At 40.1% G+C, this 23,821-nt stretch overlaps 1 protein-coding gene across 1 annotated transcript in view; it reads right to left on the reverse strand.

Annotated features, from left to right (window-relative positions):
• The window catches only part of ANO10 (anoctamin 10), a 175,234-nt gene that overhangs the window by 102,372 nt on the left and 49,041 nt on the right, over positions 1-23,821 (reverse strand). Inside the window, exons 10-11 of the mRNA XM_055134561.1 lie at positions 21,307-21,498; positions 20,976-21,104 (exon numbers count right to left, since the gene is read on the reverse strand). Of these exons, the coding sequence (XP_054990536.1) occupies positions 20,976-21,104; positions 21,307-21,498 (321 nt within the window). The remainder of the gene's footprint in view (positions 1-20,975; positions 21,105-21,306; positions 21,499-23,821) is intronic.

The raw sequence follows: 23,821 nt of genomic DNA on the forward strand, positions 1-23,821 counted from the left end.
AGCCTTTAGGCATTACTAGTAGGAATGAAAAATTATGCAGTTGCTCTGAATTTCAATTTTGTGGTTCCTCAGAAAACAAAGTATAGAATTACCATGTGATCCTGCAATTCATCTAAGATACTCAAAATAACTTAAAATATATAACCCAAGAAATATTTACATGCCATTTTTCATTATAACGTAATTTACAATTATATTAACTAAGAGAGCACAAATGTCCATCAACATATAATTGGATAAGCAAATTTGGTATGTCCATTCAGTGGAATGTTCCATATTCTAACCCACATTTATTTTCTGTCTTTTTATTTTTAAAGCATAGTTGTTTTAACAGATATGAAGTAGTATCTCACTGTAATTGTGCCCTTAAACAGTGCTGGTATGACCCCCAAAATAAAAACAAAAAGCAATATATATATATGTATATATGCCAAACACATACATGAATGTGTACATACAGTGGTATACAAAATACATACAAACACACATGCCATGGTGTTCTTCAGTGACTTGGGGAAAGTTACAAATGATTTAAATCATAGATTTATGAATTCACCGGTGTAATGAATATCTGGGGAAAGCTTCCATATTTTGTCATTTTGTCCAATAGCTGTATATCTTTAAATATTCTATTTTTAAATGCCCCTTACCTAATCAAACTATTACAACAAGCCTAGCATGCTCATTACAGGTAAATTTTAGTATTATATTCACTATTATTTTACTATAATATTTACTGTTATGTTAATAAGAATTGTGAGCAGGAACTATAAATTAGAATCAGTATAATGATAAATCAAAATATTAAATGTCATAAGCTAAGCTGAATGTAAAGTTCTCTTTTTTAGTTTAGAAGTGAGCAAAAAAAATTGCCTGAAAATAACAAATTAAATTTTTTCAGTTATAAAAATATTACGGCTGGAGCAATAGCACAGTGGGTAGGGCATTTGCTTTGCATGCAGCCGACCCGGGTTCAATTCTTCCATCAATCTCGAGAGCCTGGCGAGCTACCGAGAGTATAGCGATACAAAAAATTATTACAGAATGCTGCATTCTCACAGAATAATAAAGTCATCTTGATTCAAGTCTCTCCATGTATTTTCAAGAGAAATAAATCAAACAAGGAAAGAACAAATGAGACTGTCTATTCCTCCTTCCCACACCATCACAAGGAGGTAGAAAGTATCATGAAAGTTACGTTATGTAAAACTTGAGAAAACAAAACACCCAAATCCACGAGGATCAGCTTCAGAGTTCACATCTATAGGAAAAGCCAGGCCAGAGACTCTGGGGTGATATGAGTAGAGAGGAAAATTGAGTTCTTGGGATAATGAAACAGATAAAATTGCCCCAGAAAAAGCAGCTTAAGCTTCCACTGAGAATAGATATGAGATCTGGAGAATCAGAGGTTTCCTGGAGAACCAAAAGGATTTGAAGCAGAGGGTATAGTCTTAGGAAAGACCATTTCTGGAGGAAAGATTACATAGAAGGCTCAGGTGTCTCCTGAATGCCAATCATTATGGGAAAGAAAAAAAAGTGAAAGCTATCAATTATAGCCCTGCAGAAACCAGAGAAATACTCCCACTTCTCCCCACAAAGAAGGTACTCGTTAAAGAATAGCACTTTACCACATCAGGAAGAGAGCTTTCAAGCCACACCAGCTTTGTACCCCTGACAGCTAGAGGTACAGCTGGGAGTCCTGGAAAATCATTAATTTGAAAGTGAACCTAAAAAGGAAGATATCACCCGTACAAAATTACTAAGAGAATAAAATGGTATTGATATTTTAGCTTTGGGTTTGTTGCTGTTTCAGTATTAAATGTCATAAGCTAAGCTGAACTTGCAACAACAGCTTAGTTGTATCTCATGGTGAGAAAAAAACAAACAAAAATGTGAGCTAGGGCTAGAGAGATAGTATAGGAGTTAAGGGGCTTGCCTTGTATATGGCTGACTATGGTGCAATCCCTGAACCTTGCCAGGAATGACCAGAGAACAGAGACTGGAATAAGTCCTGGTCACTGCCATACATGGTCCAAAGTCAAAACCAAACAAAAAGAAATGTTAAAGGAAAGCACCTACTAAGAAATTTCAAAACAAGGGGCTGGAGCGATAGCACAGCGGGTAGGGCGTTTGCCTTGCACACGGACGACCCGGGCCCGATTCTCAGCATCCCATATGGTCCCCTGAGCACCACCAGGGATAATTCTTGAGTGCAGAGCCAGGAGTAACCCCTGTGTATCGCTGGGTGTGACCCAAAAAGCAAAAAAAAAAAAAAAATTCAAAACAAAAGTATCAAATAAGATGCAAAGTGAGACTGACAATTCAGTTAAGAATAGGAAAAATGGGGCTGGAGTAATAGCACAGCGGGTAGGGCGTTTGCCTTGCACGCGGCCGACCTGGGTTCGATTCCCAGCATCCCATATGGTCCCCTGAGCACCGCCAGCGGTAATTCCTGAGTGCAGAGCCAGGAGCAACCCCTGTGCATCGCCGGGTGTGACCCAAAAAAAAAAGCAAAAAAAAAAAAAAGAATAGGAAAAAAGTCATCTTAGAAATAAAGATTAATTACAAAGTACACAAAGGAGAATGAAAACAATTGGCAACATAACCAGGGACCCAGATAAAGGCTTAAGGACATAAAGGGACCCAAATACAAACCAAAAGGACAAAAATCAATACAAATGCCGAAATGAAATAATACAATTATATGGAATAAAAGTAAAGAAGATATAATGGATGTGTATGTGCCTGTGTGTAACTGAAACCCCAGAAGAGAAACAAAACAAAATAAAATCGATATTAAATTATGTAAGTCAAAAGATGTTCTAGAAATAAAACTACATTTGAAAGGGCCAACTGTGAATCAATGAATCAAACAATTTGACTGTAAGGGCAAATTTTCAAAAGAAATAATAACCCCCCAGGCCTCAAAGCAAAATGGCCAAGTTGCTTAGAAAAGAAGAATAAAACTGATACGAGGAGTCTGACGGCAGTTAAACAAGGCAGCGCTGTGGTAGCATTTTAAAGAAATGAAGAAAAGAAAGCTGGGCCATTCTTTCAAAAGCCAAGCCAAGTTGCCCTCAAGTATTAATGTTACAGAAGAACAACCTATGGCAGGGTATGTGGCTCAATGTCAGAACGTGCGCGCGCGCGCGACACACACACACACACACACACACACACACACACACACCACCCCTCACCCCTCCTCTGGGTTTGATTCTCCAGCCCCTCACCACAAATAAAAATAAATACATACATAAATAAGAACAGTCTTAGCTATTTTAGAATAGTGATTTTGCTACTCATGGTGAGATTCATAGCCCACAGCATGGATACCCTCTGGGAATGTGGAAGGGAAAGGAACCTAGGCGTGACCCGCGTCCCCACGTAAGCTCATCTACCAGCCCTGTTCCAGAGACTCATATATAAATCTCAAAAGAGTTCACCTAGCTGCAAAATTTTCTTAGATCCCCCGAATTGAGACCTGTGGGGCCATCTCAGGGGTGGGGTGGGCCAAGTTCCCGCCCTACCAAAGCCCCAGTAGCCACACTTGCACCCCAACAGCTGCCACCATGCCTCCAGCCAGACTCCCCAGTTCAAGATTCTGGATTTTCTGGAACGACACTTCAAACTCTACAATAGTTAAACCCCAGTAGGAGCACACCAGATTGGACGGGAATGTAATGTAGAAGTCAACTAATCTCGACTAACAAAAACATTAACACAGAAGGCTTAACTTGCAACAACAGCTTAGTAAACGCTCATGGTGAGATACAACAAGTTTCACAAATTCTATTTTACTGAAGTAGTTTTTGATCATTCCATTAGACACTTAGTGATAACAAGCAATATAAAGGGAAATATCTGGGGCCTTACAGAACTGAGCCTGCCTTGGTGGAAAGGAGGAGGAAGGTAAACGGGCAAGGTCCCTAGGACACTGTGGGTGGCAGTCGTTCACTCTGGGGTGTTGTTGGAACAACATAAGCATAAAGCTTTCGTTAGCTGTACTGTATAAATCGTGGAACCCCTATAAACATGGAAAACCATACAATTAAATGAATAAAATATGGGTGAAAAGAATATATGTATTTAACTAAATGCCATTTTATCTTGGATAAATCTTCTTGTTTGTTTCATTTAGTTTGGGGGCCATATCCAGAGGTGCTCAGGGCCTACTCCTAGCTCTATGCTCATGGATCACTCCTAGAGATGCTTGGGGGACTATTGGTGGTGCTAGGGATCAAGTATAGGTCAACTGCATGCAGGGCAAGTGGTTTGCTGCTGTACTATCCTTCTGGCCTTGGGTCTTCATAATTATAAACTATGGCTTACTCCTTACCCAAATAGTTCAGCAAGACTTAACTTTATTTTTATCTTAGACTTGTAAATGATTCCAGATTTTCCCAGTGGTTTTATGAGAACAGAGGTGAATGAATGTTCCCTCTTATCTCAAATTAAAACCTCTACCTCAGATGTCTATGAAAAAAATTACCATCCTGTATATTGTGCTATGTATTTTTAAATACACATAGCAAGTATCAAAAATTAAGATACTGTGATATATCTAATCTCTCCATTCATTTACTGAATATTTATAAACATAATGATGAAAAATCCAGCAGCAGAATCTTCAACACCGGGGGTCACCATGGACAGTTCCAAGTTAGCTCCACCCTGAGCATTGGCCTGGCCCATGCACATCTAGCATCAACCGTGTCTTGCCAACACGAAGAGTAGACAGATGCTCAAGCAGCCACACTAAAGTAAAATATTCCCAAAGAGATGTTAGAAATGAAAAGAGAAGACTAAAATTCTGGTGGGCAAAAGGACCAGGACCCAGTCTGTGAAAAAAGAAGTCATGGTAATGGCTCCACCAGAGGATTTCATGGTAAGTGATGCTGTGCCTGAACTTCAAGTTCCCATATAAGAATCTAAAATGAAAAAAAAAAGGTATCCTCACTGAATTTCTATTCTCACTTATCTGAGAACTGATTTGATATGAAATAGAAAAATACTGGCCAGCAGACATCAATAGAAATAGTGGGAAATTGTCTAAGTCCTCAGCAATCCCATTATTCTTAGCAGCTTCCATCAGGTCACTCAGGTTAATGTTGATTACTCAACTAGCTACACCTACAGGTAAATATTCAGTGCCAGGGATACATAAATGTCTTCAAAACAAAGTTATTTTATTTTGACTTTATTTTTTAGTGCATTGGTCTCTAAATTTCAACCAAAGCATAAATCCATGCAACTACCATCAGGATACAGAATGGTTACATAATCCTCAAATCCTTCTTGCTACATATAGCTTTATGATCCTACAATAGAAGATTCATTTTAATTCATATTATTTTAATGGTTTTTTTCTCACAAAAGAATAGACCAAAACACAACAACTCAAATATCTCTCCAAAATATCCAAGGACTCAAAAGACACAGTGATACAGCAGAGCTAACTGTGTGCTCTCGTTTTTTTTTTTTCTGATCCTAGTGAAAGGGAAATTCACCTAAAATTATGTCCTGCTCTTAGCACCGGTCTTTGGTTGGGAAGAGGCTTTTTCCTGACCAGACCAATGTCTCTCTGGTTCTGTGGCAAGCCCAGGGCCCAAATGCAGGAAGGAATGAATAAATCTCTAGGGCCCCAGCCCAAGACATAGTTCACCACTTCTGCAAAAACAGTTCAAGAAGATTCATAGAAAAAAATAAAAGAAGAAGAAGCCCTTGACAAGAAGCTATTCACAAAACAGAGGCAATATGTCTCAGAGGATGATGGAAAAGTGAAATCCAATGCAGAAGAAAACTGAGGAACATGGAGAGGTAAAGCACAAAGATAGAACAGCAAAAGTGAGAAGGTTAAAGAGAAAAGGTTAAAGAAAAAAAAAACTAAGAAGGTTAAAGATAGTCTGTCCAAAGAGTCAAGTCAATGAGACAAAGTTACCCCACCCCCAAATTCTGTCTCCTGTACCTAAAACTATTTGAAGTAGAATTTCTAGGTCACAGAGTACACATATTTCACATTTGCTTAAATTTTATTAAGTTTTTTTAAAAAAACCAACCCCAAAAGCTCCCTCAACCAATGCATTTTTAAAAGAGTACACTGCTAAAATGGATTCTTTGCCATCACTGCACAAATATTTGTTTAAGCAGGCTTTGCCTCAGGAGCAGGTCTAAAAAAAATTCATTCTTATTAAAAAATTATAATAGATGCACAAATAGGCTGCTCCTTTACTTTGGCCCCGATCCAATAAGGTACTATCCTTGGCAAAAATGACAAAGTATTTGTTATTAATAAGTGGCTTTTGCATTTCCTAAGCTGCAAGTGAAGCCGATCCAAACCTGAAACAGGAAGCAGGCCCGTCATTATCCTTCAGCCTCTCATCTACACGAGACGCAAGGACTTCAATTATCCTGAAAAGGTCAAAACTGCTTTATAAAAATACCACGCAAGCCATAAATCCTAAAGTTCAACAGCTTGAGAAGTCTGTCTTATGCATTCCTTTATATAAATGTTTTAAATTACCATTAGTGTTCTTATTTTCACTCAACCAGGTGTAAAGCAAATCCACGATATTGTGCTCATGAATTCTTGGTCATATAAATACACCTCTGTGTATGTAATAGACTTATAATCAATATATTTACATGTGTGTAATTATTTCTATCTCTACAATAAATATCTGTGATGACAAAAATATGGAATATGAAAATTATGGCCTATCCTGGGGATGGGAATTTGTTGGCTGAGAGATGGAGGTGGTACGATTTTTAATCACTATTTTGAATCTTGAAAATTTTGAATCATGCAAGTGTATTACTATTCAAAGAACATACACAAGAGAAGAAACAAAGAAAACCATTACTCCTGTAAGGAATGCCTTGGTTTCCATACTCAGAGAGTACAGTGAGTAGGATGCCTTCCTTGTATACGGCTGACCAGGGTTCAATACCTGGCACCCCATTATGGTCCCCTGTACCCCCAGGAGTTGGTCCTGAGCATAGAGCTGAAGTATAGCCTCATGTGACACCCCCCCCACCCCGCCACCTACCCATCCACACACACACACACAAAGCAAAACCAAAACAGAGTATATTGGAGAAAACAGCTTTTTCCAAAATGTGACTGGACGTTATACATAGAAAACAAAAGGAAGAGCTGAGGAGGCCTAGATCTTTCTCTCAGCGATGGAAATGCTGACTCAATGCCTTCTGCCGTTTTCAGAATTCTGTTCTGGGGTGGGGTGTGCGCATGTAGGCACACAGGTGTCTGTGTGGGTGAGGACACAGCGAAGCTATGACAGCTGCGATCCCGAGCAGCACAATCTCTCAGGGATGCAAACGAGGGACCCAGACGGCACTCCTGACAGCACGAATGTGCAGAGCTGCCGAAGGGCAGGGATGACCGCTCTGGAGGACCGCACTCCACCCCGCCTACTGCCACCTGGAAAGGAACAGCCACCACGCCGAACAACGGCCGAGCACAGGCACTTGAGAGTCAGGTGCAGAAAACACGACAGGCATTATAATGTCACCCACACCTAAACCCCAGGACTTCCTGAGAAGGAGCAGGAGGAAGCATTCTTCTGCGAGGCTGTGTTTATTTATCTGCAGTGCAGGGCACCAGCCCCAGCTACCTGTCCCCAGGGAGAGGCGTGCCAGAACGGAAACCAACCAGTCACTAAGCTCCACAAGATGATGACTTTGCAACTGCAAATCTGCACATTTTCAAGGAAAGAGGCAGCCTGGTAATGTACACTTACTTGAGCTCCTTTTCTCTTACAGACTTAACAGTTCTCCAACGAGCAGAGTTGAATGGAGCACACTTAGCGCAGTACCAAGAGCAATGGTGAAGACACATGGCAAGGAATTTTAGTGACACACTAACCAAGAAAATGGGAGTGGCGGTGGGGGGAGGGGAGAGAATTCTGAAAAATCCAAATTCCGTTCATCTCAGTCCACAGGTTCTGAGCCAGGAACCTTTCCTCCTCCCAAAGTATAAAGATTATAAATCTGATTCTTCCAAAGGACACATGCAAGGCTTGGCACCATGGTTTTGAAAGGTCGCTGTGCCTTATTTTAAAGCTATAAGGCAAGTATTCCAGGAAAAAGTTTCCCCAATGAATAAACAAACTTTCAACTAGATAGTAGGGACATACAAGTTATATTTTGTATTTTGTATTTTATATTTTAATACATATGCTTCAGGATAAAACCTTTAATGGTGTCTTAGGATATTTATAGACTATTCAAACATTCCTCACAAAAGCCAAGCTCATGAGTAAAACTTAATATTACAAGTGGTCTAAAATGTTTCTCTTGGCTTGGAAGTATTTATTTAAAATTACTACATAAAGACTTCATGGTTTTTAATGAAGCCACTGACAGCCACCTTGATCTTTCACTCATAAAATACTGTCCCACTGTACCTTCCCTCCATTGCTGCTTATCATCCTTCTACACATCCTGTTGACATTAGAAGTACACTACGAATACCTTTGGTCTTCAAAAACCTTACCTACAGAGTGAGATTGACAGCACAGCAGGTAGGGCACATGCCTTGCACACAGCCAACCCAGGTCCCATCCCCCTTATCCCTTATGCTTCTATGAGCCCACCAGGAGGGGTATCTGAGCACAGGGTCAGGAGTAAGCCCTGAGAACAGCCAGGCATGGCCCCAAAGCAAAGACAAAAACAAATAAAAGAATTAACTGCAGTGGCATTCTACCTTCTAAACAATTGTATTAACAAAAATGGCCCACATTCGGTAAACAACAAAAATAGCTGATCTTTTGAGGCTGTAAGCATGACCAGTGAATTTTGAACCCAGGTTCAACACACTATGCAAGCACCTGGACTGCCTTACTTCGGCCCCTAGCAATTCTCTTTCTTCCCAATTTTCATGCTCACCCCGACCTTCAGAGCTATCCCCCACAGCCCTATTCTCCCTTCAAAGGGATCTCCAGCCACATAAAACCTCCCCAAATATAGTCCCCTTGAATTTGATACCTTTTAGCACTCAATCCAATACCAGAGTCAGTGGGAGTGTTCCATAGTCTTAAGTTCTCCTTGTATTTTATGAAGCAAAGCTTACTTTCTACTCTTGTGGAAAAAATTGAAAACCAAGAACTGTTTTTTTTTTTTAAAGTCTCTCCATTCTCCGAAAAAAATGAAAGCAAAAAAATCTGAGAATGGGGCAAAGTCTGACTTAGTAACTGGTTTATTTAGCTAATAAGTTTACATAGGCAGTTTGTGGAAGAGGCTGGCAGGTAAGACCGGGAGGAAGCCGGGCCCTTAGCAGCTCTGCAGCTGAAAGTGGAGGCAGCAGGAGATAACTGAAGCAGAGGTGACTGGCAGAAAACCATACAAGCATCAGCAGAAGAGATGGAGAGCACTGGTTCCCAAAGACAAAATCATTTATTTGCAAGTTTAGAGTATTTATGTTTGAGCAATAGCACGGCAGGTAGGGCGTTTGCTGTTCACGCAGCCGACCCGCGTTTGATTCCTCCGTCCGTCTCAGAGAGCCTGGCAAGCTACTGAGAGTATCTCGCCCACACGGCAGAGCCTGGCAAGCTACCCGTGGCGTATTGGATATGCCAAAAAACAGTAACAACAAGTCTTACAATGGAGACGTTACTGGTGCCTGCTTGAGCAAATCGATGTGCAGTGATATTTGAGAATGAATGTAAATGATGTTCTGTGATTTTTGTTTTGTCTTGAGGTCACACCTATTGATGCTTAGAGCTTACTCCTGGCTCTGCCTTGAGGGGTTACTCCTAATAGGCTCAGGGACTATCTGACATGCTGGGGATTTAACCCAAGTAGGTCATGTACAATGCAAGCTTCCTAACCACTCTACTATCTCTCCGCCCCCTTTTTTCCTTATTCTTAATTCCCCTACAATTATCTTCTGTAAGCAACTCCCTCCTGGTTATAAACAGATGTCTCTCAGAGGTTAAGAGTTGCCTTTTTCTAAACTTCCAAGGACAAAGAAGGCCCAGGTTAGGACAACTACTTTAATACACTAAAAGAATGCAAAGTAATTTATAGAAATCGGGGTTCAACAAAGTCATATTTAAACAGCCTCATCGGGAAGGCTGGAAGAGCCTCCCCCAGGTGGTCCTACCAGGAAGAGGAGGGCATTGGGTTCTTCACAAAAACAAACAAAAAAACCACCTGACATTAACTGTCAAAACTGAAAAAAGTAGTCCACTAATTCTCTGCTCCCTAAAGACAAATGAGGGTCATAGGCATGTCATGCTGGGAATTAGTAATTCCTCAGTAAATCAAAAAAAGTTAGCTAAGTTAAAGAATCATGAACAAAGCACATCTTTATACTTTGCTTTATCAAACATTTAAGTGTGCATTAATTTATAAATTATTTAATGCAGGGTCTTTCCTTTGAGTGCAGTCCAGAGACTAAATTTCTCACTATCTACCCTGCACTGATAATATCCATAAGACAATGTCCTAGGTTCCCAGGTTTGCTTTATTTAAAGAAGAGTAAAAGCTCAATGATATTTGTGAAACCGTGTGAAAACAAAATCTGGAAGCTGTCCATATTTTTATGATTTTTCCCTAATCTTTCATAATTGCCTCATCTTTACCCAATCTGATAGCAATTTGTCTTTATGGAGTCTTTCCAAAGGTTCTCACAGAAATGGTGGCTCTCTCTGTTTAGCACACACATTTCATCAGTTTGCATTTCATTTAATTAAGTTATGTCAATTACAGTAACAAGAATATCACACATAAGCAGACTTGAGAACAAAAATCCTTCTCGCTGAGCACTTCACTCAGCCAGTGGGCATCTTCCGTTGGGGCCTCATCGGGAAGGCTGGAAGAGCCTCCCCCAGGTGGTCCTACCAGGAAGAGGGCGAGACTTGAGTCTGCTCGGCCTGCTAGGAAAAGTTCAGTCTTGTGCTATGCTGTCATATATCTCTTGGAGAAATCTGTGAGCACTTTCAAAGCCAGGGCTGTAGCTTGGTGGTGCACAGCATATTTTAAACACACAACAAATATACATTCAATTTGAAGATTTGTCTTTAACTATTCTCATGCCTTCAGGAGAACACAGAGCAAAGGTTCATTCAGATAAAACTGAAGAGGGGGTAAGGTTCCTAGATGGAACAGAAAAGTACTCAACTAAGGGAATAGATGAAATAAAAGGAAAGGGGAAGCTAGTTCACTGGGTTCATTCTAAAGTACCCCTTGGGAATACCCTGCCATAGTGGCAGTGTGGGGTGGGGGGAGACAGGACTGGGGAGGGGGGGAGGGATGTTGGGTTTACTGGTGGTGGAGAATGGGCACTGGTGAAGGGATGGGTTATCAAACTTTGTAAGGGAAAAACATGAGCACAAAAATGTATAAATCTGTAACTGTACCCTCACGTTGACTCACTAATTAAAAATAAACTATTAAATTAAAAATAAATAAATAAATAAAATAAATAAAAATAAATAAATAAAGTACCCCTTGGGGCTGGAGCGATAGCACAGCAGGTAGGGTGTTTGCCTTGCACGCGGCCGACCCGGGTTCGATTCCCAGCATCCCATATGGTTCCCTGAGCACTGCCAGGAGTAATTCCTGAATGCATGAGCCAGGAAAAACTCCTGTGCATCCCCGGGTATGACCCAAGGGAAAAAAAAAAAAAGATTTCCATTCTAAAGTACCCTAATCCAGAAGTCATTGTTTGCCACCGCCGACACGCTCTGAGTCTGGAAAGAGGGTGTCAAATAAAAATTGGATGCACGCTCCTTCCTAGGCAGCTTTGAAATTGAATTCTCAACCACACCTTTCAATTAGGTGGAGAGTGTTCTATGAGAACAGCTTTTATCTTTCTGAAACACTAATAACATTTGCTGAATCCTTAGTATCACCATACTCTGTAGCAAGCATGGCATGTGCATTTATTCATTTAGCCTCATTCCAGGTATATTAAAGTTCCAGGTATATTAAAGTCATTCAAAGATACAAAACTTATCTGAGCTAGAGTCAGGAGTTGAACTCAGAGACCCTCTTCTAAACTGCTCTGCAATATTGTCCAGCCCAACCTACCTTTTCTTATAAATATTATCATTTTTATATTTTGTCTGAAGATTTATTATAACTCCCAAAGGGACATGGTAATATAGTTAAAGTTAATTCTTAAATAACTGCACTTAAATACAATCTATGTAACTCACTCATCTAGCGGCAAGTATTTAATAAGCAACTGCTTAATCACTTGAAATCACAGTTCAAGTAATTAAATGAACACTTCCCAATTACTGAGTATTGTTGAGTCCTTTGTCCTTGCTCTCAAAAAGCTCCCAGTCTACTCAGACACAAGACTACCAGGTAGCTTTGGTAAGTTCTAACAGCAACTTGTAGAATAGGCTCAGGATGGCCATCAGTAAAACTGGGTAGCAGGGAGGTAAAGGGGAAGATGAGATTATTAATTGATGCAGTTCCTCTGTGAGTCATGGAGGATTATGTAATGACTGTAGCAAAGGCAAAATAATAATCAGAATTTCATTTTGAAAGAGAGCATGTGGCCAAGGAGAGAAAGCACAAACCCAGAAGCTGGTAAAGAGCTGCTACAAAGTCTAGATACAAACTGTAGACTGCCTATTTGAAAAAAAGCAGACCTGGGGCATAGCAATTATTTCTCAATGAGGATGCCTTCAAAAATAAATTTATATGGGAAATGATGAAAGCCTAATGCAACAGCAACAGGAAAGAGAAATTAAATGGATATTCAGAAGTCAGAAATAGCAGGACCGGAGGGGTGATGGATAAGTGGAGGGGGATGGAGGGTTAGACTGGGTTTGTGGGAGCAAGATCAGGAAATGAGTAGAAAGATAAAGTTATGTTATAAATGGAAAAGGACAGGGAAGACCAGGAGGAGTATAACTTGCAAACTAGAACCCAAACAAAACAATTCAGTGCTATTAAGGAGGGCCAAGACCATAAAAGCTCACTGAAGAGCTAGCTGATCTAGCTGGTATAGACGCAGATAGAGGTACTAACGGCTTAGGGGTCTCTCCCTTAGGGACATTTCTCACTTCCTCACCTCTTCCTTCAAAATGGTACTCATCACTCCGTGTGCATATTACCAGTGCCCTCATTTCAGGTGTGAGGAAACCACAGAACATGGAGATGAAGAGGAAAAGTTGGAATTCTAATTGAGCTACTTCCTTTCTCAGACAGCCCACCCCATTTTCAGAATTTTGCACTGCTTACTTAAATAACGGCAAGAACAATGATAAAGAAAATCAGGACCCCAAGAGATGGCAGCAGCCATGATTCTCACTCATATTCCCAGCACCAGCTATACCCCCTGAGCACCACCAGGGGTCACTCCTGGGCAGAGAGTCAGGAATAGCCCCTGAGCATCACAGGGTGGGGCTCCAAACCCTCCACTCCTCCACCCCCCCCACCCATGCTAAAAAAAAAAAAAAGAAAGAAAGAAAAGAAAATATCTTTACCTTTATTCTGCCATTGCTAAGGTGGTTAGAATCACAGCTCACTAAGCCTGTATCCTGACCAATACCCAAAGCAGTTGTTTCGAGTATTACACATACAAACTCATCTATACCTGCCTTGTCTGAGGGATAATAAGAGTACCACTGAGCACTTGCTGAGTGCCACACCATTATGACTGGGGTTACACATACTCTCCATCTCACTCCTCAGAGCATCCCTGCCCGGGAAACAGCACTGAGTTCAACCTCCACTGAAAGAAAAAGTCTTTCAGTGGAAAGAAGAAGATGAGGCCTCCTGAGGTCACAGGGCACTCCTAGGCAGTCCAGAGACTCTCCATTTTAAAACAGCCTTATGTAGGTGTCGATAAAAATGCAGATACAAATCAAGAAACAGAGGGCATGTTATCTGATAGAATGTTCAAAGTGAGTGAATCCTTATAACGGGTAGATAAGAATTTTCCGTATTATACTTGGAACGCTCAGTGTCAACTTGCTTTTTGAAAACAGAAAAATGCACCGAGTAAGTCAGAGCATAAAAGAACGCTAAGGGTTTGTCCAATCCATTCTCAGAACACAACCTTTAGACATTACAAACAGATGAGAATCAGTTGTTTCTAAATAGCTCAAAAGAAAAAAATCACAAAACATACTTTGTATTTTAAGAAACTGCAATTAAAATGATATTTTTAAAGCGACCAATTAAGCACATGTGTGTAGACTGGCTCGCTGTACACCTGGACCTAAACATTAGAAATGCATTATAAATTCTGGGCCAAGAGCTAATTTGTTTCACTGTATGAAAAGAAAAACGTTTAGTAGGCAATTTGTTTTTGTTCTTGTTGACATTGTTGTTTTAGGGCCATGCCCAGAAGTGCTCAGGGCTCACTCCTGATTCTGCATTCAAGGATCACTGCAGGTAGGGCTTGAGGAATCATATGGAGTGCCAGGGATCAAATCCAGAGAGCCACGTGCAAGTTCCTTAACCACTGTACTCTCTCTCCAGCCCATGTTCAAAATGGCTGCCGTATCCTGTATTATTTAGAATTTAAAGAGAACTATGTATGCACTTAATACCAAAATGAAAGATTAGGGGCTGGAGAGATAGTAGAACAGGTAGGGTGCTTACTTTGCACTCCACAAACCTGGGTTCAGTCCCCGGTACCCCATATGGTTCTCCAAGCCCTGTTAGGAGTGATCCCTGATCACAGAGCCTGAGTAACGGTAGGTGAGACCCAAACATAAAAAAAAAAATGTTTTTTAAATGAAAGATTATTTAAAATAGTATTTAGAGTATTTTAAATATGTTAATTTTAGCACTATTTTTTTTTCAAGAACTGAAGGGATGTGATTCTATGCAGAAAGTCATAGTCTTTGGCTTGAATTTATATCAAACAAGTAAATCTGAAAGCTGAAGATGGATATTGAAGACGGGTGTTATTTGGATGCTGATTGAATCCAACACTGCCAGTGTTTTGAGAATTTTTAACCTAGAAAGAGGCATCTCTGATTGTTTTGTACAGTGGTAAGCTATTTTCTTGGTCAATACATGATACATTTCAGGAACTATTTTACGAATAAGTGTTCCAGTATCATTCATTTTGGAAAGCAACGCTAGATGGCAGTAAAAACACAAACCATAACAGAGTTATCCGCATGCAGTAATGATAATTTTTACCTTTTAAATTGCGGCAAAACAAGTGATTCTTTTTGATATAAAGAAAATAAAAATATGGGTTTCCTTAGTTTGAAAACGTGGTCCAGAAAGGCTACTTAAATAATCAATTCATCCACAATTTCAATTATGAAAATACTAATTCTCAACATTGATTTCATAAAATTGTTACATTTTGTCTTTTTAAAAAAATGTTAATCAAATGACTGTATTTTAGATATTATTTAAGCTGGAGTAAACATTTAAAATAAATATCCTAAACTTCTTTTTCTATCAGAATATTAAAAATGTATACAAGCATTTATTGTGTGTATTTTCATGGCATATTTACTTTGTCTCTCTTTTTTTTTAATTAGTGAATTTCTTCTCTTTTAGAAACCTTGAGTGGATAATAAAATACAGGTTGTGGGCCAGGGGAGATAGTACGGAGTTTGGTCCCCAGCACATGATACCCTGAGCACCATCAGATGGAGATGCCCCAAGCAGTGCTGGGGGTGGTCCTGGCAGTACCCAGCAGTGCAGTGCCTAAGCAACGAGACATCCTTGGCCTCAGTATTTACGCATCTCATCAGGTTCCTTGAAAATCGCTAAAGTGGTCCTGAGGCCCCAAGTTACACTTGAGGGAAACCCCCAACAATACCAAAAACCGAAGCCCAAAAAACCCCCAAGCCCCACACATTACTATTAGTTTCATAAGCTATTTGTAAAGCAATTTTTTTTACTTCAAAAAGACTGTAAAAAAAGATGAAATATAATTTTAAGATTTTACTTCCTTATCTGAAAGCACATTTGCAGTGCAAAGAGAAAAATTTTTATAAACAGAAGCATGTTGATTTCATCCATAGACGCTTTTGAACTTTCTGTAATTATGAATTAGAATTTCAGTATGATTTTAAAAACTAACATGGTAATAAACCCCAAACTTATCATTTCTAATTTGTCTGTAAACATTCTACTTTTTGGACTCATTATAACACCAGATGGCATTCAGCTCAGGCCTCAGAAACATTTGAATAAAATTAGCTAATTAACCTTACAATTTTTTGGTTACCAATGCTTTCCCTGAGTTTGATTTTGTTCTGACACACAAAATTCTCCACTTTGAATCCAAAGCTAGAGCCCTCTGAAATAAATGAGAGCTAATAAAATAAAAACAAATATTCAGATGTACTAATTTGGTAGAAAGGAGTTGATTATTTCTATTGTAGCTGAGGTCACATGGCTACATTAATCTTTGTGCTTTTGATGTACAAAGTTACTGTAACAGGGCTGGAGAGAACAGCAAAGAAGGCTCTTGCCTTGCACTTGGCCTGGATCCAATCGCTAGCACTGCATATGGGTCCATGATTCCCACCAGGAGTAATCCCTGAGTACACTGACAATAATAAACCCTAAACACTGCTAGGTGTGGCCCAGAACATGCCTTCTCCCTCCACCCCCCACCTCCCGCCCACACACACCCCCTCAACTACCACACACATCAAAAAATGATCATTAAAATTACACAACTCCTGAGTGCAGAGCGAGGAGTAAGCTTTGAGCACACTGGGTGTGGTCCAAAAATTTTAAAAGAAATTACATTTAAAAAGAAAAAACAAGGGTCAGAGTGATAGTGCAGCAGGTAAGGCAGAACTGCCTTACATGTGGTCAACCAGGGTTCAATCCCCAACATCCCATATGGTCCCCAAGCATCATCAAGAGTAATTTCTGAATGCAGAGCCAGGAGTAACCCCTGAGCACCATGGGGTATGGCCCATCCCTCTCCCCACAAAAAGAGAAAAAATAATAAATTGAAAGAAAAACAAAACTCCATCCCCATGGAAGTGCCTAAGAACCCAATCACAGTCCTTAAGTCATTTGAGTCTGCCTCTTCCTCTCCCTTCACCACTTGGTAACCTCATTTCCATAAGTCAAAGTCCAAAGGTTTGTTATCTTTAGATAATATCCATTCCCTTTGCTTTATTCTGTATATACCATGTAAGAGTGAGATCATCTGTTTTTTTTCTCCTCCTGACTTCACTTAATAATAAAACTTATTTTAATACCAAGCTGTGCCAATATAACCAAACTTTTGATACACAGTTTTTAAAAACTCAGGAGCTCAATATCTAATGTTGCTACAAACACATTAAACAAATACACATTCAAATAGTCAAACAGTATTGAAAAATAAGAACAAAGTTGGGCATCTTACACTTCATTGTTTCAAAACTTAAATCAAACCTACAGTAATTGGACCAGTGTGGTACACACATAAGATGGATATATACTGATTTCAAAATCATTAAGTTGTGTATTTAAATAGGTAGCTTTTACGCAGGCAGGGTGGGGGGATAGGAGGTATACTGGGGTTTTTGGTGGTGGAATATGGACACTGGTGAAGGGACGGGTGTTCGAGCAGTGTATAACCGAGACATAAGCCTGGAAATTGTAAATTTCCACATGGTGATTTAACAATAAATAAATAAATAAATAAAATAAACAGGTAGCTTTTTAATATACCAGTAACACCTCAATAAAGTAGTTAAAAATAAAACTACTAGTGCAGTGGGTAGGGCATTCGCCTTGCACTTGCCAATCCGGGTTTGATTTCTCCGCCCCTCTCGGAGAGCCCGGCAAGCTACCGAGAGTATCTCACCTGCACGGCAGAGCCTGGCAAGCTCCCCGTGGCGTATTCGATATGCCAAAAAAAGTAACAAGTCTCACAATGGAGATGTTACTGGTGCCCGCTCAAGCAAATCAATGAGCAACGGGATGACAGTGATACAGTGATAGTAGATGTAGTAATAACGAATCCTGAAATAAGTCGTTATATACTGATTTTCAACAAAGGTGGCAAAATCATTTATTAGGGAAAGAACAATTTTTTCAACAAATGATGAAAAGGGACCAAGCTTATTTTTCAACAAATATACATGCAGAAGAATAAACGTCAACCCTTATCTTGTATGAAAAATTTAATTCCTAATATAACAAAGACCTAATTTTAAAACTCCTAAAGCTTTTACTGGGAAGAAACTTTATAATAATATTAGATTTAGCAATGACTTTTTATTTATTTATTTATTTTTAAAATTTATTTTCTTATTGAATCACCATGTGGAAAGTTACAAAGCATTCAGGTTTAAGTCCCAGTTATACAATGCTCGAACACCCATCCCTTCACCAATGCACATATTCTACCACCAAGAATCACAGTATACCTCCCCCCCACCCCCCCACCTTCCCAGCCCCCCACCCTGCCTGTGTAACTGATAAATTTCACTTTACTTTCACTTTACTTTGATTACATTCAATATTTCAACCGAAAAAACTCACTATTATTATTTGGAGTTTCTCCTCCCTAAAGTTGGACCTGCTGAAAAGGAAGCATTTGATAATTTGTTTTCCAGCAATGACGTTTTTAGGTATGACACCAAAAAACACAGGGAAAAAGCAGGTAAGTTGAACTTTTGTGCATCAAAGGATAGTATGAACTGAATAACAGACAAACTCACAGAATGGGGAAAAGTATCTGCAAGTGCATTATCCACAGTACTATCTCTCCAGTGCCATATTTATTGAATTTTTGGGGAGAAGGGCTCAGGCCTCACTCCGGGATTAGAGTTCAAGGATCTCTCCTAACAGACTCTGGGGATCATATGGGTTTGGGGATCAAACTAGGGTCAGTTTCAAGCAAGGTAGTAACCCTACCCACTGTTCCAAGGGAAGAAGAGGAAGAAAGAGAAGAAGGAGGAAGAGGAGGAGAAGGAGGAGGAAGAGGAGGTGGAGGAGGAGGAGGAGGAGGAGAAAGAAAAAGTGGAGGAGGAGGAGGAGGAGGAGGAGGAGGATAAGGAGGAGGAGGAGGAGGGAGAGGGGGAGGAAGTCCATTTGTTTCAGATAGGGCAAATAGCTAATGGAAAGTAGAACAGTTGCTGCTAGGGGCTAGGGTGGAAAGAAAAGGGAAGTTTCTGTTTAGGGAGAAGTTTGTTCTATAAGATGGAAAGGATTATTCAGATAGAGGATGCAAGCTATATACAACAATGTGAATGTACTCAATGTATACTTTAAGATGGCTTGAGAGGGTAACAGTTATATTTTTACCACAACTTAATATGGTGAATTTATGTTCTCTGTCATCTCTGTCATCCTGTTGCTCATCGATTTGCTTGAGCGGGCACCAGTAACATCTCCATTGTGAGATTTATTGTTACTATTTTTGGCATATCAAATATGCCACGGGTAGCTTGCCAGGCTCTGCCGTGTGGATGAGATACTCTCAGTAGCTTACCGAGAGGGGCGGAGGAATCGAACCCGGGTCGGCCACGTGCAAGGCAAACGCCCTACCTGCTATGCTATTGAGAGTATTTCAAATTTATGTTATGTATGCTTTATCACAATGGGGGGGGGGGCGGAAAGGGATTGTTTTGGGGGTCATACCCAGCAGTATTTAGGAATTACTCCTAACTCTGTGCTTTGGGATGACTCCTGGTGATAATCATGGGACCATACTTGGTGTCTGGAATTGAAATGGGGTTGACCACATACCATGAAGGCACCTAAATCCCTGTACTATCCATCCATCCATCCACAATTTTTTTAAGGGCGTTTAATTAACATTTAGTTACAACTTCCTCATACTTCCTCACCTTTTGACTTATTCTAGGTGATCTCCAAATGAACAAATATTAATAACATCCAGGTTATGCATTCATGCAAAAAGCATATGTACATATACAAATGAAAATGATCTTTCATATAAGGACAGCCTTGGTAACAACAACAAAAAATCCACAAAACTTTTTCTTCTTTTGATTTTTGGGCCACATCCGGCAGTTCTCAGGATTTACTCCTGGCTCAGTACTCAGGGATCACTTCTGGAGGTGTCCAGGGAACCATAGTGGGTGGTGGGACTGAACCTGGGTCATTCGCATGCAAGGCAAGAGCCTTACCTGCTAATACTATCTCTCCAACTCCCCATCACACTCATCCTTTACAGCTTTCAGTCTAGATGGGAATGAAGTATTGTTGGTGTTTTGGCTTCTGCGCATATACTGACATTTAAAAATACCTTTCTTTTATGTCATGATTGACTCAAAGCAGAGTCAACTGCTTCAACTGCTGTCTCCCATACTTCAGGTTGTCGGGTCCCCGCCATCGGGTCTCCCCCATCGGTACCCCTGTCAGCTACAGGTCAACTATAATGGTCTCAGAAGTCAGAGCGAGAAATCTCCATAAGCAGGAGAAAGAATTGCCTTTTTAAATGCTTCTGGTGGTGGGTGTGGAGTTGGAACATTGTATGCCTGAACTATTATTAACAGCAGCAAATCAGTGTCTAACAAAAATTGGAGGGAGGGAAAAAAAAAACCATTAGGAAAGAAAGAAAAGAAAAAGCCACTCCAGGAAGTCAGGCCTATGTCACAATCAGGCCTTCCCAAAATATGCTCGAAGGTCTAGACTTCACCAGAGAATAAGATTAGAGACAAGCTCCTAAGTACCAGTGGGTGTGGCCCAAATACCCTATCACCCCACCCCACCCAAAGACCCTGGATATATTTAAAATAGATATTAAACCCACAGAATTCAAATAGGACTTATTTACTCAGCACTAACAGGCCACAACAATGTCAGGGAAAGTCACTTTCCTGTTTGCACTGTGGTGATTCTTTTTCTCTCGTGGTCAATAACCAGGAATGCACAGTCTCATTTCTCATGTCTTCCATTACCCAAAGTGTTTTGCTTTATTTACCAGCAAGTGCATGTAGCTAAATTACCAATCACTGGCATTCAGGAACATTCTTTATAACAACAGAAGTGTCCTATGCAAAGACTGTTTAGAATAGGTTTAAGTTTTCACTTACCTCCACTGCCACTACGATCAAAATGAGATCCGTTTTTGACTCGGGAAGGAGGGCATTCACTTGTGGTGACATTCCAATCAGAGCACAATTAGTGACCACAGATATAACACTCATTGATTCAAATGCCAACTAAATGGAAAGAGAAAGTGGAGTTACAAGCCACAATGACTGTCCCTATAATTCCTCATAATTTATTCCTTTCTCTGTAATCAAAGGAAAAGTCTTTCTCTGCTTCCAAATATCCTGAGTATATTCCAGACATTCTGTAACACTATGGCGCCTTTTAACTTTAAAATTTCATGCTTTAGTAGGTATTTTCTGAAACAATTACCTGCCATACACCAATGTTGGAAGAAGGTTCTGAGAATGGACGTTTGAACACCCTGCACATTTTTAAGGCATCTGAATTAACTTCAGTGAAGTTGTTTAGCACAGCAAAGGCTGCTGCTAATGGGTAAACACAGGAGAAGAGGCTCACATAACCAAATTGCAGAAATAACTCCAAGTAGTCATCAAAAGTACCCTGAAAATGGGAACCACAAGAAAACAGACACCTTTAATATCACATAATAAAAGTAACACTTTGTAAACTAATCCCAAGGCATCCATCCTTAAACAACAATAAGGTTTTAAAAATACAAGAGAACAGAAAATCTCAATGCATTTTTCCAAATTTTATTTTCAACCCCAGAATAAATGCAAGGGCAGATTTATGTTAAAGTCCCTAAAATATAGAATGAAAAAAAGTGCTTTTGCTACTCATCTCATTTTGCCAAATCATTACATTCCCCGCCCCCCTAAAGTTAAGGATGCTTGTTCCTGGGCTGGAAACAGGGTACAGGGGCTAGTGCTTTGCCTTGCCTATAGTTGACTCCAGTTTGTTCCCTGGTAACACATATGGTTCCCTGTGGCCCACTGGGAGTGGTCATCATCAATTATCACCAGGGCCATGCATATAAGAATGACAATGAGATACCATTTCACATCAGTGAGGATGGTATAATCAAAAAGACTGGAAAACAACCAGGGTTGGTGGGATGTGGTGAAAGGAACTCTCATTCACTATGAATAGGAATGTCATCTGGTTCAGCATCTATGGAAAACAGTATGGATATTTCCTAACAAATTACAAATAATGCTTCCACTAGATCCAGTCATTCCACCTCTTGGCATCTAATCCCAAACACAAAAATATTCTATCAAAAAGGACTATGCACACCTATGTTGATTGCAGTGCCAAGGACAATAGGATATGGAAACAACCAGTGTCCAATGACAGATGAATGGATAAAGAAGTTGTAGCATGTATACATATGAATATTACACAGCTTATAAGAAAAGAGTATGGAGCTGGAGGGTATCGAGTTAAATGAAATAAGTCAGAGAAAGAAATATCAAATGTCTCACTCATCTGTAGTATATAGAGAAACAAAGACCAAGGCCACACGCACATACTTCTGCATCTTCCAGGCCTCAGGATTATTCAGTACATGTGAAACAACTTGTTTAATAAAAAAGTTCTTCACAGCATTGGATAGCAACATTACACACATACAAATTTACACACATTTATATACACACATTTATATATGTGTGTATGTATGTGTATATACATATATAGTACATGCATGTATACATAGTATATATGTGTGTGTATATATACACATGTGTATGTATATATAGAGAGATGGATAGATATAGATACATACACACATTTATGTGTGTTTGTGGTTTGGGGGCTACAGCCTGCTGTGTTTGGGAAACCACACCAGGTAGGTGGGGATCAAACCTAGAGCTAGCATGCAAAAGATGTGCTTCAGCCCTTTAAGTCATCTCCTGGGCCAAACATTACTATTTTTAATTTGACAATATTCATGATTATTGCTGCATCTCAGTCTTTCACTCAGATGAGCATATTGGGTTCAGTAGTTGAGAACTTTCATTTATGTCCAAGTCCATTTCCAGTGAGTTGCTTTCTTTTTTTTATACTTTACTAAAATAGAAAGGAACCAAGCACAATTATAGATAAGTGGGGACGGCAGGAAGTGCTTCTCTCAGATGCTCTGGATACTTGGTTCGAAGCATGAACCCAGGGATTTCAAGTCAGCCTCGTTAGCTGCTGGCAGCACTTGCCAAGGAGTAAAGCCAAACACGTGTGCCTGGGAGCTGGCAGGCTGACAGGCCGATGCTCAGCTGGGGATTCAGCAGGGAACGGTTTCTAAACTACTCTTCGGTTGCATATGGCTCTAGAAAATATTTCCTTATGTTGTGCTGCAGCATACAGATGTGGTTTGAAAATATAGCCAGTGATACAGCATCGGTTTATTTCTCTGAAGAGTGAAGTAATCAGGAGATGGGGAAAAGTAAGAATCTTCGCAATCATGCCGTCTTTACAACCATTCGTTTCTTAAGAAATCCTGATAGCCTGAGCTCGACTTTAAAATAATGTGCTGTTTCAGCTCACGAAAGAAAAGGCTGTGCCTCTGCAAAGACCTGCAGGCACCCGGTTCCTCTCCCAAGTGCCAGTCACTGGGCAGCCTGCAGTAGACACGCAAAGGCCAGGGCCGGGAAGTGGCTCAGCGGCAGAGCACAAGACTTGCCTGTATGAGATCCTGGGTTCGATTTCTGGCATCACCCAAACAAGGCATTCCTGACAATGTTAGGGCACAACTCCCAGGGAGACCCTTACCCTCCCTCTGAACCCAAGATAATTCACCCTCCTTCCACACGCTGACACTTGTACCGAATAAACTCTTTATCAGTCCCTTTTTACTTCTGAGCATTTCTGCAGCAATAAAAATAGCATAATCCAATCCATGATATAATCCAATAGCAAAAATGGGAAA

Source organism: Sorex araneus, chromosome 4, assembly GCF_027595985.1.
Source record: "Sorex araneus isolate mSorAra2 chromosome 4, mSorAra2.pri, whole genome shotgun sequence".
NCBI classification, from domain to species: Eukaryota; Metazoa; Chordata; class Mammalia; order Eulipotyphla; family Soricidae; genus Sorex; species Sorex araneus.